Source organism: Bactrocera dorsalis, chromosome 6, assembly GCF_023373825.1.
Source record: "Bactrocera dorsalis isolate Fly_Bdor chromosome 6, ASM2337382v1, whole genome shotgun sequence".
NCBI classification, from domain to species: Eukaryota; Metazoa; Arthropoda; class Insecta; order Diptera; family Tephritidae; genus Bactrocera; species Bactrocera dorsalis.
In genome coordinates, this window is record NC_064308.1 from 4,264,602 (window position 1) to 4,282,710 (window position 18,109).

The 18,109-nt window shown below is 36.8% G+C and overlaps 2 protein-coding genes across 18 annotated transcripts in view; both read left to right on the forward strand.

The window, feature by feature from the left end:
- The window catches only part of LOC125779099 (glutamate receptor ionotropic, kainate 2), a 2,985,835-nt gene that overhangs the window by 2,818,031 nt on the left and 149,695 nt on the right, over positions 1–18,109 (forward strand). The window contains exon 14 of one of the 15 annotated variants that reach the window (XM_049459582.1): positions 14,206–14,356. The exons of the other annotated variants lie outside the window; for them this stretch is intronic. Within the exon in view, the coding sequence (XP_049315539.1) occupies positions 14,206–14,241 (36 nt within the window). The 3' untranslated portion in view covers positions 14,242–14,356. Of the gene's footprint in view, positions 1–14,205; positions 14,357–18,109 lie in introns of those variants that run through there. 15 annotated transcript variants of the gene reach the window in all.
- The window catches only part of LOC125779129 (uncharacterized), a 530,169-nt gene that overhangs the window by 101,669 nt on the left and 410,391 nt on the right, over positions 1–18,109 (forward strand). The window lies entirely within an intron of this gene.

Sequence of the window (18,109 nt, forward strand, 5' to 3'; positions counted from 1 at the left end):
AATTGTAATGTTTCCGAGCCACAATTATTTTGAATTAAATAATTTTTTTAATTTTTTACAATTATGATTTCGTTATTAATATTAATTATTTCTGAGTTAACACTTGTAATTAATTATCTATTGTACTCATAAATCTTATCATTATATTTGAATATATTTGAAATTTCAGCATTTATTTCTTTATTTAAATAAGGGTGCTTAAATGAGTTAAGCATCCACCCCCTCTACCTGGTAAAACTGGTGCATCCTAATAAAACAGCTCAATGCACTACAGAATGCTACTGCAACGCAACACCAATAACTCACCACACTACATCAACCCACTCAGCATAAAGGATGGGCCCTGAGCAGATAGATCAATTCGTCACCTGTCGTTCGCCTATCAACACGTCAACATTCGATCTTACAAGCCGCACATCCACATTCGCGCATTAAAATTCGCCACTTAGTTGCTAAAAGTTCCAAAAATGATTTCAGTCGAAAAAAGTCCGTGTACACCGGCTGAAGCTACACGCTCAAAGCAAGGTGCTACAAAACTAAAAAGGGGTAAAGACATTTCTTATACAAAATTCATTGCTGAGAGTGACAGTTTGATACGATACTGCACTCGATTTTCATCTTCACCGATTCAAGACAATTCTGAATCGGTCTTAGAAATCAAAAAAGACAATTTAGACAATTTTTGGACACGTCTCCAAGCGGCATATGACGTAATCGTAGAATCTGATGATTCAGATCTACCAGAAAATTTTAAATCCTCGGCTTACACCAAATATGAACACTGCCTAGACCAGTTCGAAGACACAAAGGCAATGATTTCTGATCAACTAAAGCTATTAAGAGCAATTGCACCTACTCCACAATCGAGAGTAGAGCTGCCACAAAGACAAGCCCAAGAGACAAGTTCAGGCATTCACCTCAAAGTGCCAATATGCGATACAGATATATTTCATGGTGGTTATGAACAGTGGCCGTCCTTCCGGGACATGTTTACAGCTGTGTACATAAACCATCCTGAATTATCACAAGCGCAGAAATTGTATCACCTCAGATACAAAACCAAAGGTCAGGCGGGCGTAATAGTGAAACAGTTCGCTCTCAATGACGAAAATTTTAATTTTGCTTGGGAAGCTCTAAAAGCACGTTATGAAAACGAGAGAATATTGGTCGACAAACAGGTGACGATATTAATGAATTTACCAAAAATTCAGAAAGAAACAAGTGAAGAGTTCATAAAGCTTCACTCCACTGTTTCAAATTGTTTGTCGGTTTTATCGACACAGAATATTCCCACAGATAATTGGGACCCCATTCTGGTAAATATATGCACAGCTGCATTACCAGAAAAATCGTTGCTTTTGTGGGAGCAATCGCTCTCATCGAGAAGAAAGTGCCCAACGTGGCAGCAAATGAAAGAATTCCTTACTATCCAATATGAAATTGCGGAAAGGTTAGAAGAAAAAATAATCAAAAAAAAGAACATTAAACACGACCAAAATAGAAGCTTAAATAGACCCCAAGTTAGAAGCAAAAACAAATCAAACATAATTTTTTACAAAACGCAAACGTTCATATCAGAACAAAGAAAACAAACGTCATGCGAACTATGCACAAGAGGGCATAAACTGATAACTTGCGAGAAGTTTAAAAAACTTAAAATTAATGAAAGAAACAATTTCGTGATATCAAAAAAATTATGGACAAATTGTTTGTCACATGCGCACACATATAAAAATTGCAAAAGCAAATTCAATTGCATATATTGTCATAAAAGACATCACTCAATGCTTTATTACAGCACATATAACATCCCGCCCCATAAAAGCGCTTATAAATCAAGAACCACGGGTTTAATTGCAAAAGCAAATCCCGAAAAACAAAATTCTAAATATAGCCAAGAGACACCATGTTGCTCAAAGGCTCAAAAAGTTCACACGCTACACAGCGAAATACAAAATGGACTAGTTACAGAACTGGTTACCACCATACCAACTCAAGTTGAGTATAATAAAAACAAATACCTTAATTCACAATTAAGGAAATGTCAAAATTTAAGGAAACTTCCCCCCATAACTGCTCAATCAAATAATGGCCGGTACGTCGTACGACTACCACTAGAGCCACAATTTTCCAATACTCCACAAATTGGTACAAACAACAAAGTCAGAGTTACCTCTGTCAGTCCAAATTATTAAAAGCACATACAACTTTTCGGCCCCGCAGGATGGCTTTCGCCAATGATGAAAAAAAAAATCCTAGAGCGGTGGCGGGCTACTAAACTCCAAATTAGTGCATAAGCACTTAAACATAAAATATAGCAAAAGTGTCTCAAAAAGTAAAAACACAAAAAAAATCGACACTTTTCATACAACATTGCCCCACAGAGATGTAAAATGGAAAAAAAACTAACAAAAGCAGATGTCGCTCTTATCGCCCCTACATAAGCGCTCCTCATAAGGGTAGTTGGTGAGAATCTGTTGTAAAGCATGAACATCCCACTTAAAAAATTATAATGCTAATGAAGCCGTTCGCAATTACCGGCCACTCTCTCGGAAGATCCCTCTATTGGCACAGCCCTAACTCCAGGGCTAGGGAGTACTCATTCTGACCATATCTGAGGCAGGCGTGGTGTTACTATCCTTCATAAGCCAAGAATAAATTGAATGCAAACAATTGCCGATAATACAGAAAAAGCAAATACTACTTAAGCAACCGATATACCATACCGATGAAATAAGAAATTTAAAAAACCGCAAATAAAATGAATAAGAGCAAACAACGCATCCACATGTTTACTATAATAATAAGTCGGATAAACCCGCAAAATAAAGGAGCTTCGCATATTACAATGCACATTCAAATACATATGGTGTGTTTCAAACCAAAATCCGTTTTCTACACACACGGATAAATATATTACAACTCGAACAAGAAATACTTCTGCTGTCGGAACGTATTCCGCGCTTCGGCTACTCCACCAGTAGTACGTCGAAATACATACTTATACGTATAATACTAGGCAAAATATTCGCCTAAGGGGCCCAAGATGTTTAAATGAGTTAAGCATCCACCCCCTCTACCCGGTAAAACTGGTGCATCCTAATAAAACAGCGCAATGCACCACAGAATGCTACTGCAACGCAACACCAATAACTCACCACGCCTATACCAACCCAACCAACAAATGGAATGGACAAGGGGGAAGCTCACGCATTCGTTTTACATAATTCGTCACCTGCAGTTCGCCCATCGGCACATGAACAATTCGTCACGCACTATTCGCAAAGTACCTTTCGCTACGAAGTATATATGTACATAGATCGTGCGCGCTTCGGTCAAGTCGACACTGACTTATAAATATTACGCGATAAATATTTTGGGTACTAAATATAAAAGTAATAAGTACGCAGTACCTATAAAGTTAAATAAATTGTGCTATTATAACAAAACGAGATTCGGACTTCTTTTAAACAATCATATGGTGCATGTGTGGTTAGTATTATTATCAAATTATACAAAGTGATACCTATCACAGTTATTACTTGTATATTAAAAAATATTTTAGGTACTTTGATTACAAATATTAATTCTCTTTCTTTTTCAAATATTGCCGTTCTTAAGTATTTAATTTTTCCAATGTTTATGTTATAATAATCTGTTTATATTATAATAATCTATCTTAATATTGGCATAATTTATTCCATTTTGTGCTATAGTTATATATGTTTGAATATGTTCAATATGATGTTTTTAATTGAATTTAACATAAGTAATTTTTCTAAATAGGTATTTTGTAACAAAACATCTTTTATAGTTTTATACAATCCTCCTATCTGATAAAGAACATTCTTCTGATTTTGGTTTATTGTTTCTTTAATAAGCTGTATTGTTGAGTGACCGTTAATTTTTATTTGCTGATGTAATTCTGTTATAGAATTACGTTAGTTAGAATCGACTGTGTTAAGGTGGTTGGTAATATCTTCTTTATCAGTATTAAATGCAGTTTATTAGTCCCATTTTTTGTCTACTTGTAGGTGTTATTGTTTTTAGTTTACTTATGAGTATATCTACTTGATTTATTATATAATTTCTTTGACTTTCACTAAATATATCTACGTTATCTTTCATTGATGCGAGTAGATTTTTTGTTTCTTAAATATCTACTTTATGTAAGATTAAATCGGATTCTATCGGTATGCTTTGATTATTATTATAAATTCCTATGTATCCGTTAGTTTGTGTTATTTTTTTAGTGATTAAATTACCTCTTACTCCTACTAAAGATGATGAGATTAATAATAATATTCACATTATTACCTGCAAATTTAAATTAATGATTTATTTTAATATAGATGTTCGATAATTAGTTGCCAAATTTGGTAGGTCTTTTTATGTTAGTGGTGTGAATTCTTTGTAAGGGTTTTTTCTTAAACTTTGGTTCCTCTTTATGTCTTACATTTTCATTGTATTTTATAAAACCTTCTTGTCTAGTTTTTGAATATTCGTCCCTATTCATATTTGCTCTATTTATTTTGAATTGTGTTATTTTACAGAGCCTATCATAAATTATTGCGTGATCTATTATTTTATTTTGTGCTTCTATTGGGGTGCATTTAATTGTGCTGCGATAAGTATCATTGTAGTATGTGATAGCTTTAAAAATTTATTGGGTAATTGGTAAATAATGCTCAAGATTTAGAGTCCGAATTTTTTCTGTGATTGTATTATTTAATCTTTCCACATCACTATTTCCAGTGTGACTATTCGGTTTAGTTATGTGGTATTGTATTCCCTCTCTTTTTAAAAACTCTTCAATGTTTTGAGCTCTAAATTCGTTGTCGATTACCATTTTCTTTACCTTTCCTTTTATGGATAAAATTGTTGTAGTTGACTTACAATGGTTCTGCTATTCCTGTCCGTAAGTGGTAGACATGTAGCATGTTTTGAAAATTTATCATGAAGACGATAAACGAATGTTTGCTATTTACGTAGGTATCAACATGAATTATTTCATTAGTAGTTTTTGGTGTTTCAGTAATGAAAAATTTGTGTTTTATAGGATTTCGATCATATTTGCGGCCTGAACATATATCGCAATTGTTTATTACCCGATGTATTTGCTCTTTAATATGAGGACTACATAATTTATTCTTTAATTTTTCGTAAGTAGCTATAATTCCACAGTGACCACTTTCATTTTTATGACATAATGCAATTTGTTTTCTTAATTCTTCTTCGTTGTCAACGTCTTTTGCTAAATAAGAACATATGACAAATTTCACGTTAAGATTAGATGCAAACTCTTCTTCAATAATTTTATGTACTTTACAATATTCATGGTCGCTAAGATGCCAATATATACCTACTTTTCCTCTACATACTCGTACTCGTATTTCCCTTCTAATAATGTCTCTTATTCCATTTTCTTCAATATCTTTTTGATCAATATAAATTCGTTTGTAATTAAATATAGATTCGACGAAGATTTGTTTCTCTTTTATTATTATTATTTGCATTTTAAACCTGCTAACAATTGTATCTAATATTGGAATTTCAAATGCTGAATTTTCTTCTTATGAATGGAGAGTTTCTGCTTCTACTGACATGCTGCCACCTTCATCCCCTTGGAAAATTTCTATGTGGGAAATTATTTCGTTATTTCTTATTCTGCTCAAAAAGTCTGCTATATAATTGTTTTTCCCTTTAATGTATTCAATGGAAAAATTATATTCGCCCAAAATCCTAACCATCTTTGAAGTCTTGGACTTATGTCCTTCCCGGAGTATTTTGTCATTAGCCATTTCAATGGTTGGTGGTCGCATTCCAAATCAAATTGCCTACCAAAGACATAAGGCCTAAAATATTTCACTGCCCATACTATCGCTAAGAGTTCTTTTTCGATAGTAGCATAATTTGTTTCATGATTATTCAGTGCTCTTGATGCATATGCAATGGGGTGACCGTCTTGAGACAGAACTGCTCCTATTGCGAAATTACTTGCATCAGTTTATTGTTTATTAAAATTAGGATATCGTAATATAGGTGAATTTGTAACTATATCCTTTAATTTTTCAAACGTTGCAATAAATTGTGGGTTGTAAATATTTATTGTTTGTCCTTTTTTAGATATTGCGTCATAGGATGTGCAATTTTTGCATAATCCTGAATAAATTTCCTAAAACCCTATCATTCCTAAAAATGATTTTATTCTTTTTGTGGTATTAGGTATCTTTAAGTTTTGTTTCTTTCTTGAGAAATTCACATTTGTCCACTTGTATTATTAACTTTGCTAGCCTTAGGGCTTCAAATATTTGCTTTAAATTAGTTAAATGCTCTTCTAAAGAAGTGCCAAATACTAAAATATCGTCCATATATACGACGCATATTTTATTAATATGTTCTTTAAGGACTCTATTCATCAATCTTTGAAAAGTTGATGGAGCCTTTTTTAATCCAAATGGCATTCGAATAAACTCGTAATGCCCAAATGGTGTTGAGAAGGCGGTTTTTCTTCTGTCTTCCTCTCTAACGGAGATTTGGTGAAAACCTTTGGCTAAATCCAGAGTGGTGAAGTACTGTGATCTACCTAGTTTGTCTAGGATTGAATTTAAATTTGTCATCTACGGTAAATTGGTTTAATTTTCCGTAGTCGATGACAATTCTATATTTCTTTTTCCCGGAATTGTCTACTTTTTTCTCTACAATCCATAAGGGACTATTTGAGGGTGAATTGCTTTCTTTAATTATTTTCTGTTGTAGCATTTCTTCAATTTGGCGTTTTATCTCTTCTTCATGAATTTGAGGATATCTATACAATTTGGAGTATAAAGGCTTACAATTTGTTGTTATAATTTCATGCTGTGCCTCACTGCTGCATGATAGTTATCTATTTATCTATTTATAGCTTATTTAAAGAAAAGGTTTTCGAAGTCATTGAGCAGCCTTAAGGTTGCTTGATGTTCTTCTTTATTCAAATGGGAAAAATTGAATAATCTTTTAGATAATTTTGTTTAGTATATTCCAAATTGCAAACATTTTCTATGTATTGGGAATAATTAAATTCTTCGAAATAAATTTTATTTTTTAAATATCAACGTAGTTTTCCGCACAATTAATTTTTGGGTTTTAAAGGTTTTAAGAAATTTTGGCCTATTACACCTGAAAATTTTGTGTTTAAAAAGTTCAATAGTTTCCACTGAAGGGTACCAAAGCATCCAAACTCTTTTGGAAATGGTGTGGTTACTACACTTTTGTTTTGTATTTTATAAGATATTTCATTCTTATTTTGGGATAATTTTCCAATAATATCCCTTCTTTTAAAATGCTTGTAGTTGATCCTGTATCTATAAGGCAACTAATTTTAGTTTTTCCTATCGTTATATTCATTATGGGGAGTTTTGTTCTTGAGGCGTTATTAAAAATTTTACTTCATTGTCTTCGAGTACACCTATTTCCATTGGTTCAGGTGTAAGTGTGGTATTATTGCTATTAGTACTTCTACGCGAAAATCTGGTATTATTGCTACTATTTCCTCTGCCATAATTTTGCGTAAAATTGTGTGAATACTGTTCATTTTGTCGTGTATTAGTATTTTGTATGTTTTGATAATTTTTGTTATATATAATGTATTGGTATTTGGTTTAATTCGTGTACCTGAGCTGTTCCTATTTGTGTTTTGATTAGTGTGAAAATATTGCGTTTTATTCATAGTAAAATTTTGTTTGCTTAAGCTTTTTCTATGTGCAATATGTATCGTTCTAGTGTCATCTGAAGCTTTAATTTTAGAATATTTATTTATAATATCGCTAAGTGAACAATTTTCATTTAAATGTGATCTCATAGGTACATCAATTTTTTCAATTAATAAGCTAACAAAATCTCTGTCTACCCTATATGGCTTATAAATATAAGGCTTATCCTCATCAAATAAATAGATTTGATTTATCTCAAATTTAGCCTTTTGAAAATAAGCAAAATAAGCATATAATTCTCTTAATTTACTTACTTTTATATTTCTGCATTTGTTAAAGATGTCACCATATGTTGTCTTTGGTCTTCCTTGTTGTATTAATTCAGTTTTAATTTCTTGCCATGTTGGGTTGTCGCCTAGTTCTTGTATGTATCTCCCTGCATCTCCCAGGATCTTTTCTTTAGCTATTATTTTCATCGCAAGGTTTATCAATAGTTGGTTGTTTTGTGGACATAAGTTGATGATGGCTTCCACTAATTTTATAAACGCCATTATATTATGCCCCTCGTCCAAACACCTTAGCTGTCTAAATTGGTGTAACAGCTCCTTCGTGTTTAATAATGATTGTGTCTGCATCTCGTTCTCGAATTGTTAATTGCTTCCTCTTGTTGCCTAATGACATTTGCCATTTGTTCCATTTGTTGTTGTTGATTGCTGCTTTGTCCATCCCATTCGTCAACGTTCCTGTTGGCGTCGAAGCGGCTCATGTTTTATTTTATCCGTGTATTGATTTGTACAAATAAATTTTTTTTTTATATCTTCTCACAACTTTGAAATACTGCGTCTGCGTTTTTAATGTCACTTATTTTTACGTTTTATTTTAATTTAATTTTATTTAAATTTCACCTTAACAGTTTATTATTTTATTCACTTTCGCGATAGGTAAACTTTTATTGTGGAGGAGGATGGAGTCATGTGTAGAAGTTCACGAGAGTGAGGAAAGTTCTCTGATCGCCATTCACTTGGGAGTGGCCAGAAACGATTCTTTTCCATATGATTCAAGCAGCTCACGACTTCCGGTCTTTGACCAAGTATCCTCTGGGTAGCCTAAAAACATCCGTTTGAAGGCGAGCTAAAGCGAGAAAGCGAAACATCCCCTGCATAGGGTTGTGCGCTGGGTTTGGGACCCGCCACGTAAAAAACACCCCCATTGAAAAGGAAAAAAACAGCCTCGGATGAGAGACCCCTTTTTGATGACGACCATGGAAAACGAAATAAGGACTACGAATTGAGGGCATTCACCTGGAATATCCGGTCCCTTAATTGGGAAGGTGCCGCTGCCCAGCTGGTAGATGTCCTCGTAAAGATAAAGGCTGACATCACCGCCGTCCAAGAAATGCGATGGACGGGACAAGGACAGAGACGAGTAGGTCCTTGTGACATTTACTACAGTGGCCATATAAAGGAGCGCAAGTTTGGTGTTGGATTCGTGGTGGGAGAGAGACTCCGTCGCCGAGTACTATCATTCACTCCGGAGAATGAACGTCTAGCCACAATCCGCATCAAAGCGAGGTTCTTCAACATATCGCTGATTATCGCCCACGCCCCGACGAAAGAGAAGGACGATGTAACCAAAGATGCTTTTTGTGTGTGCTTGGAGCGCACTTATGAGAGATGGCCCGCCACGATGTCAAAATCGTCCTTGGCGACTTCAACGCCAGGGTGGGCAAAGAAGGTATCTTTGGCACTACGGTCGGTAAATTCAGCCTCCACGAGGAAACATCCCCAAATAAGTTGAGGCTGGTCGACTTCGCCGGGGCCCGAAATATGGTTATCTGTAGTACTAGATTCCAGCATAAGAAGATACATCAAGCTACCTGGCTGTCTCCGGATCGAAAAACCACCAACCAGATAGATCATGTTGTGATAGACGGAAGACACGTCTCCAGTGTTTTAGATGTGCATGCGCTCCGAGGTTCTAACATCGACTCGGACCACTATATTGTTGCAGCCAAAATTCGCACCCGCCTCTGTGCAACAAAAAACGCACGCCAACAAACACAAGGAAGGTTCGACGTCGAGAAGCTGCAATCACAACAGACAGCCGAACGATATTCTACTCGGCTTGCACTCCTGCTCTCTGAGAGCACTCGTCAACAACTCGGTATAAGGGAACTGTGGGACGGCATTTCAAACTCCTTATGTACAGCTGCAACCGAAACCATTGGTTTTCGAAAAGTTCAAAAGAACAGCTGGTACGACGAGGAGTGCCGTGTCGCAGCGGAGAGAAAACAGGCTGCCTACCTCGCAACGTTACGATCGACCACAACACGTGCGGGATGGGATAGATACCGAGATTGAAGAGGGAAGCGAGACGCATTTGCAGACAGAACAAGAAAAAGGCCGAAATGCGTGAGTACGAAGAGCTTGATAAGCTGGCCGACAGGGGTAATGCTCGAAAATTCTATGAAAAGATGCGGCGGCTTACAGAAGGTTTCAAGACCGGAGCATACTCTTGTAGAACCCCTCAAGGTGATCTAGCCACCAATGCCCAGAGCATACTTAAATTATGGAGGGAACACTTCTCCAGCCTGCTGAATGGCAGTGAACGCACAACACCAGGAGCAGGCGAACCCGATACCCCAATGGATGACGATGGAGCAGACGTTCCATTGCCCGACCATGAAGAAGATCGAATAGCAATCGCTCGCCTGAAAAACAACAAAGCGGCAGGGGCCGATGGATTGCCGGCCGAGCTATTCAAACACGGCGGCGAAGAGATGATAAGGAGCATGCATCAGCTTCTTTGTAAAATATGGTCGGACGAAAGTATGCCCAACGATTGGAATTTAAGTGTGCTATGCCCAATCCATAAAAAAGGAGACCCCACAATCTGCGCCAACTACCGTGGGATTAGCTTCCTCAACATCGCATATAAGGTTCTGTCGAGCGTATTGTGTGAAATATTAAAGCCCACCGTCAACAAACTGATTGGACCTTTTCAGTGTGGCTTTAGACCTGGTAAATCAACAACCGACCAGATATTCACCATGCGCCAAATATTGGAAAAGACCCGTGAAAGGAGAATCGACACACACCACGATGCTGTCCGATTTCAAAGCTGCTTCAGACAGCACGAAAAGGAGCTGCCTTTATGCCGCGATGTCTGAATTTGGTATCACCGCAAAACTAATACGGCTGTGTAAACTGACGTTGAGCAACACGAAAAGCTCCGTCAGGATCGGGAAGGACCTTCCCGAGCCGTTCGATACCAAACAAGGTTTCAAACAAGGCGACTCCCTATCGTGCGACTTTTTCAATCTGCTGCTGGAAAAAATTATTAGAGTTGCAGAACTGAATCGAGCAGGTACAATCTTTTATAAGAGTGTACAGCTGCTGGCGTATGCCAATGATATTGATATCATCGGTCTCAACACCCGCGCCGTTTGTTCTGCTTTCTCCAGACTGAACAAGGAAGCAACGCAAATGGGTCTGGCAGTGAACGAGGGCAAGACGAAATATCTCCTGTCATCAAACAAACAGTCGTCGCGACTTGGCTCTCACGTCACTGTTGACAGTCATAACTTTGAAGTTTCGTCTATCTTGGAACCAGCGTAAACACCACCAACAATGTCAGCCTGGAAATCCAACGCAGGATAACTTTTGGCAACAGGTGCTACCTCGGACTGAGTAGGCAATTGAAAAGTAAAGTCCTCTCTCGACGAACAAAAACCAAACTCTATAAGTCGCTCATAATTCCCGTTGCTATATGGTGCAGAGCCTTGGACGGTGACAACAACCGACGAGTCGACGTTGCGAGTTTTCGAGAGAAAAGTTCTGCGATAGATTTATGGTCCTTTGCGCGTTGGCCACGGCGAATATCGCATTCGATGGAACGATGAGCTGTACGAGATATACAACGACATCGACATAGTTCAGCGAATTAAAAGACAGCGGCTACGCTGGCTAGGTCATGTTGTACGGATGGATGAAAACACTCCAGCTCTGAAAGTATTCGACGCAGTACCCGCCGCGGGAAGCAGAGGAAGAGGGAGACCTCCACTCTGTTGGAAGGACTTAGTGGAGAAGGACCTGGCTTCTCTTGGAATATCCAATTGGCGCCACGTAGCGAAGAGAAAAGACTGGCGTGCTGATGTTGACTCGGCTATAATCGCGTAAGCGGTGTCTACGCCAGTAAAGAAGAAGAAGAAACTTTTATTGTATTTCTTAAGAAACACAACTCCGTGACTGCGCTAATTATACGAGTATGAAATAAGGTTGAATTAAAAAACAAGCTTAAGCTGTTGTCAAGTGAATCTTAAGACTAACTTATTACTTGGTTCTTACTTCTATTTATACTAACTAGTATATTTACTTATTACTACTTAGTTGATAGTTTGTTTAGATACAGATTATATTATTTGTTTAGGTTTGTTTTGTTTTAAGATAAGGATATTGTGGTATTCAAACTCAGTGTTGTTTTGATACTTGTTTGTTTACGATTGTTTGCTGAAGTGATAGTGCATTTCAATTTAAATCAAACTAACAAATAAATAAATGTTTTATACAGTAATGTTGTTGGGTTGATTAAAGTATAGGGTGATTTTTTAAGAGCTTGATAACTTTTTTAAAAAAAAAACGCATAAAATTTGCAAAATCTCATCGGTTCTTTATTTGAAACGTTAGATTGGTTCATGACATTTACTTTTTGAAGATAATTTCATTTAAATGTTGACCGCGGCTGCGTCTTAGGTGGTCCATTCGGAAAGTCCAATTTTGGGCAACTTTTTCGAGCATTTCGGCCGGAATAGCCCGAATTTCTTCGGAAATGTTGTCTTCCAAAGCTGGAATAGTTGCTGGCTTATTTCTGTAGACTTTAGACTTGACGTAGCCCCACAAAAAATAGTCTAAAGGCGTTAAATCGCATGATCTTGGTGGCCAACTTACGGGTCCATTTCTTGAGATGAATTGTTGTCCGAAGTTTTCCCTCAAAATGGCCATAGAATCGCGAGCTGTGTGGCATGTAGCGCCATCTTGTTGAAACCACATGTCAACCAAGTTCAGTTCTTCCATTTTTGGCAACAAAAAGTTTGTTAGCATCGAACGATAGCGATCGCCATTCACCGTAACGTTGCGTCCAACAGCATCTTTGAAAAAATACGGTCCAATGATTCCACCAGCGTACAAACCACACCAAACAGTGCATTTTTCGGGATGCATGGGCAGTTCTTGAACGGCTTCTGGTTGCTCTTCACCCCAAATGCGGCAATTTTGCTTATTTACGTAGCCATTCAACCAGAAATGAGCCTCATCGCTGAACAAAATTTGTCGATAAAAAAGCGCGAAACACATTTCGAACCGAACACTGATTTTGGTAATAAAATTCAATGATTTGCAAGCGTTGCTCGTTAGTAAGTCTATTCATGATGAAATGTCAAAGCATACTGAGCATCTTTCTCTTTGACACCATGTCTGAAATCCCACGTGATCTGTCAAATACTAATGCATGAAAATCCTAACCTCAAAAAAATCACCCGTTATTTTCTTTTTATTTTGTCTACGTTGGAGTTTTCATTACGTATTATTGTTTGTGTTTTTGTCGATTGCGATAGCAGTTCGAACCTGTGAATTGCGATCGCAGTTCGAACCTGCGAATTGCGATAGCAGCTCACAATTAATTTGTGAAACTGTGATTTTTTAATAGTACAGTACATGCGATCACAATAGCAAATATCAGAAAAGTAGCAGCTTTCTTCAGGGTATTGTATATATACATATATGCGTATATGTTATTTTTCGTCATAGCGGTTTGAAGTTTTGAGAATAACGTTCTTATAATTTTTAATAATGGCAGGAAATTTATCAAGGAAAAGAAGTGAAGTATTTCAGATGTTTGAAGGAGTAGATGAAATATAAGCAAAATGCAATATTTGCAAAACAAAAATTTCATATAAAACATGTTTAACAACCAAAAGTTTCAACTACTTATGGAATATTTTAATTTAATATAATTAAAATTTCAATTTTACTAAATAATATAATAAATTATATGAATTTTAATAAAAATGGAGTTACTTTTACTGTTTTATATATATTTATTATCTTGTTAACCCATTTACAACCATTGTACTCGCTTGTGTACAGAAAATCAGTCAAGCTTAGGCATGTGGCGTAACTCAATGCTAAGTATTTGCACACAAATTTTTGATCATATGCGTAGTTGTATTCCTAGAAATAAGAAGAATAAATATTTTATACACTTTTGACCATTGTACTCGTGTGGGTACAGCAAAATTTTCGTATATGTAATAAAAAAAAAATTTGTTCATCTCTGCGATGGTATAAATCAATAAAAAACTGAAAATTTAAAAAAAAATTTAGTTTTTAACTCCTTGGTTGTAAATGAGTTAAGATGCTCTTATAATTATTTCGTTTAACCGAATATTATTTGTAACGTGGCTTTCACCAAATTACAATGATTTACTTCAACACTGTACATCATTTACCCTCACCAGACCTCAACGCAGAGCTTTCCACCATGCCAGAATTAGCCTGCACGTATTAAACTTCACCTCACCGCACTGACCAAAGCTACGCACACTACTCACCCAACTACACTGACTAAAGCTGCGCTATGCTGCTATATAAGCAAGCACTTCACGCCGAATGCGATCATTTCTTCAAGCTCTCCAGCGAGGACGGTCGCAACCAGCAGCAATAGGCAGGGGTAAGTGGAGTAGTAGTAGTAGCAGTAGGTAGTTTGGGGTAGACATTGCGTTGAAAAGGCATCACCGTAAGGTGATGCCAGCGTTCGCAATGGCTCTACTATTTACAGTAGGAGGTAGTAATTCGCAGGCGGTGCTCGCAATGGCTCTGCTATTTTGGGGGAATTCGCAGGCATTGCGTAGAAAAGGCATCACCGCGGGGTGATGCCAGTGCTCGCAATGGCTCTGCTATTTTGGGGGAATTCGCAGGCATTGCGTAGAAAAGGCATCACCGTGAGGTGATGCCAGTGTTCGCAATGACGCTGCCGTAGTCGCGCTATGATGCAGCGACAGCACAGCTGCGCTGCCTCGAACAGCGTTAGTACCGCTGCTTGCATACCGTAGTGAACCTAACGCGATTATCAGGCGACTCGCATATAAGTACCAAGGGGAGGCAATGAATAATGCGGAGTCAGTTGCCAACCAGAGGGGAGCTACCGTACAAATCGCCGACGTGCAAGTCACCGTTGTACAACTCACCGTCGTACAGATCACCGCCGTACAAATCACTACAGTACAAATCACCGTTGTACAAATCACCGTCGTACAAATCATCACCGTGCCAGCTTCAACAAGCGTCAACGCCTGGCTCATCAATCCCGTTCGTTTCCATCACCGTGCCGGCTTCAACAAGCGTCAACGCCTGGCTCGCCAATCTCGTTCGCTTTCATCACCACTGTATACATCACGCTGGTCTGACTGTCCGCATAAAGGGTGGGGTGTGGATTAGAGGTGTTCTACGTTATATGGAGATTTTTGAAATAGTGTTTTAAGTTAACAGAATGGGCTAATTTCTTTCCTTTTTATGTAAAAATGTTTTAAAAAAATTTGGGGACAATTGGATGATGGGAAGACGGCGCGGAAATGTTTTAAAATTAAAAATTGCCTTCCTATAGGAAAAAACAAGTTTTATGTATTCAAGTATCAATTTTTTTTTTAGTGTATTTATTAAATGAATATGTATGCTTTAATATGTCTCAACTAGCACGATATAAAGAATAATTTTAATAATATTTTGTTCTTATTTCGAGTGAAAAAACGGTAAATAATATTTTTTTTATCGCACCATCGTCGTAACTGTCGATTGCTTTATTTTTGCAACATGAACCAGCAATATTTGCAAAAATAAAAAACGAACGACTGCAGACTTTGTTAACGGCATTTTTGGGCAGCGAAATAAAACAGTAAATGGACTGTGTTCTTTTTTAAATAATTGTCACTCTCGTTTGTTTGGCATTTGAAATCAGATGTGTTAATTTGTGTTAATTTGTGCGAAATTGTGATTATTTAATAAAAAAAAAAAATGAGTGAATTACCAGCAACTGCGAGTACATTACATATACAAACACGACAACGTTCTAAACAAGTTGTGAATATTGAACTAATTGGAAGAATTTCTCATCAGATAACAGGTGCTAAACTACCATCGAACAAACAAGTACTGCAATTACTATTTTATAACATTAGATTTGTGTATCGGCAATTGAGAGAAAGTGCAAAATTAACAATAAATGCTGTATTAATATTTTGGCAGCAAGCTCGAATTCCGACAAAAGATGTTGCTAGGTGTGTCGATAAATTAGAATCTCTGTACAAATTATGGCAGAAGATTCAAAAAACCGTACCAAATAAGAGATCTGATGCTCAGAAAAAATTGTTGAAGACTTTTCTGCAGAATTGGATAATTTGTTTGACATTGCTCATAGAGATGCCTTACAAAACATGCGTATTAGCGAAGACAAGGAATTTTTGATTCTACAAAGGCAAAAAGGTCGCCCTGGTAGCAGGGCCGGTGCTGACATGGTATTGTATCGGCGTCAAAACAGAGCAGATCACCGCATTGAGAAAGAAATGTCTAGAAAAAGGAAACATCAACAAATGTCGGAAGTGAATCGTAAGTTTATCAAATGAAATTAATTTTATTTATAGTGGTAATGGTCAATTTTAAAATGATATTGTGTAGTCGAACTCAACGACGATTTTGGTATGGACTATGAAGAAGATATTGGTGACAGTGAGCCTGAAATAGCGGAAACCAATGTGAAAAAAATACAAAACAAACTGCTTCAACTTGTATTAACAGGGGAAGAAAACATTTTATTACACCGCGATTGCTTTCAGCACTTGATAGCGCCAAAGTAAGCGATGGAAAGGCGATGCACATTCTGATGGCGACTGCAGAAGCATTGGGTCATTGCACTAGCGACTTGGTAGTCAATCGTTCTACTCTCCATAGACTGAGGGAAGAGCATCGCAGAAAAGAAACACAGAGGATTCAAGAGAGTTTTATTGACAAAGTATACCATGATTGAAAATATACGTATAGGTTATTTAAATACTAATAATATTCTATTCTAGCTAAGTGATAAACAAGCAATGGTCGTCCACTGGGATGGTAAAGTATTGCCAGATCTAATTGGAAAAATAAAAGTTGAGCTAATTGCAGTGCTTGTTAGTTATAATGGCGAATCCAAATTTTTAGGCGCTCCAAAACTTATATCTGCCACTGGTGAAAATATAGCTACAGCCGTTTTTGATACACTTAGTAAATGGAATATTTTAGATCGCGTAGAAGGCATGTCTTTGGACACCACGTCCACTAATACTGGTCCAATGAATGGAGCATGCGCTCAATTGCAACGCATGTTAGGAAGAAATTTGTTGACGTTACCATGCCGTCACCACATTCTAGAAATATACTTACGTAGTGTATTCGACCTGCATTTCAAAGTGACTCAAGCACCAGAAGTCTCAATTTTCGAGAGATTTGCCAAAGCCTGGCCAAATATTGACACTTCATCATTTAAGAGTGGGCTCGACTGTGAAGATATAAAATCTCATATAAGTGATGGCATCTGCAATGACATAAAACAATTTTGTCATTCACAATTACAAACAACTTTTGTTCGTGCTGACTACGAATTTTTACGTCTAGTACTTACATTTCTTGGTGACAAAGGTGGTAAATTTAAAACACCCGGAGTTACAAGTCATGCACGTTGGATGACAAAGGGAATATATTCCTTGAAAATATTTCTTTTTCGTGATCAATTTCACTTGAGTAAAGCTGAATTAAAAGGCTTAAGTCAGATTTGCGTTTTTTTAGTGCGTTTATATATAAAAGCTTGGTACAAATGCTCTAATGCAATTACCTCTCCCCTGCATGATTTAAACTTTGTAAAAGAATGTATTAATTATGAAAAAGTGGACCCAAGTATTTCTTCGGAATTGCTGAGAAAAATGCAACAACACATGTGGTATTTGTCAGAGGAAAACGTCGCAATGGCTTTCTTTGATTTCAATGTTTCTGTAGATGTTAAGAAAAAAATGGTAAAAAATTTAAAATCAGAAGAGCCAACTATTAAACTACAAAACAATCGCAAAATAAAAAAATTCAGTGACTTAGGCAATTCGGATTTAAGCGGATTTGTATCCAAAAGAACTTTAACATTTTTTATGAAGTACAAGTTGTCAACCAACTTTTTGTAACGGGTGATTTTTTTGAGGTTAGGATTTTCATGCATTAGTATTTGACAGATCACGTGGGATTTCAGACATGGTGTCAAAGAGAAAGATGCTCAGTATGCTTTGACATTTCATCATGAATAGACTTACTAACGAGCAACGCTTGCAAATCATTGAATTTTATTACCAA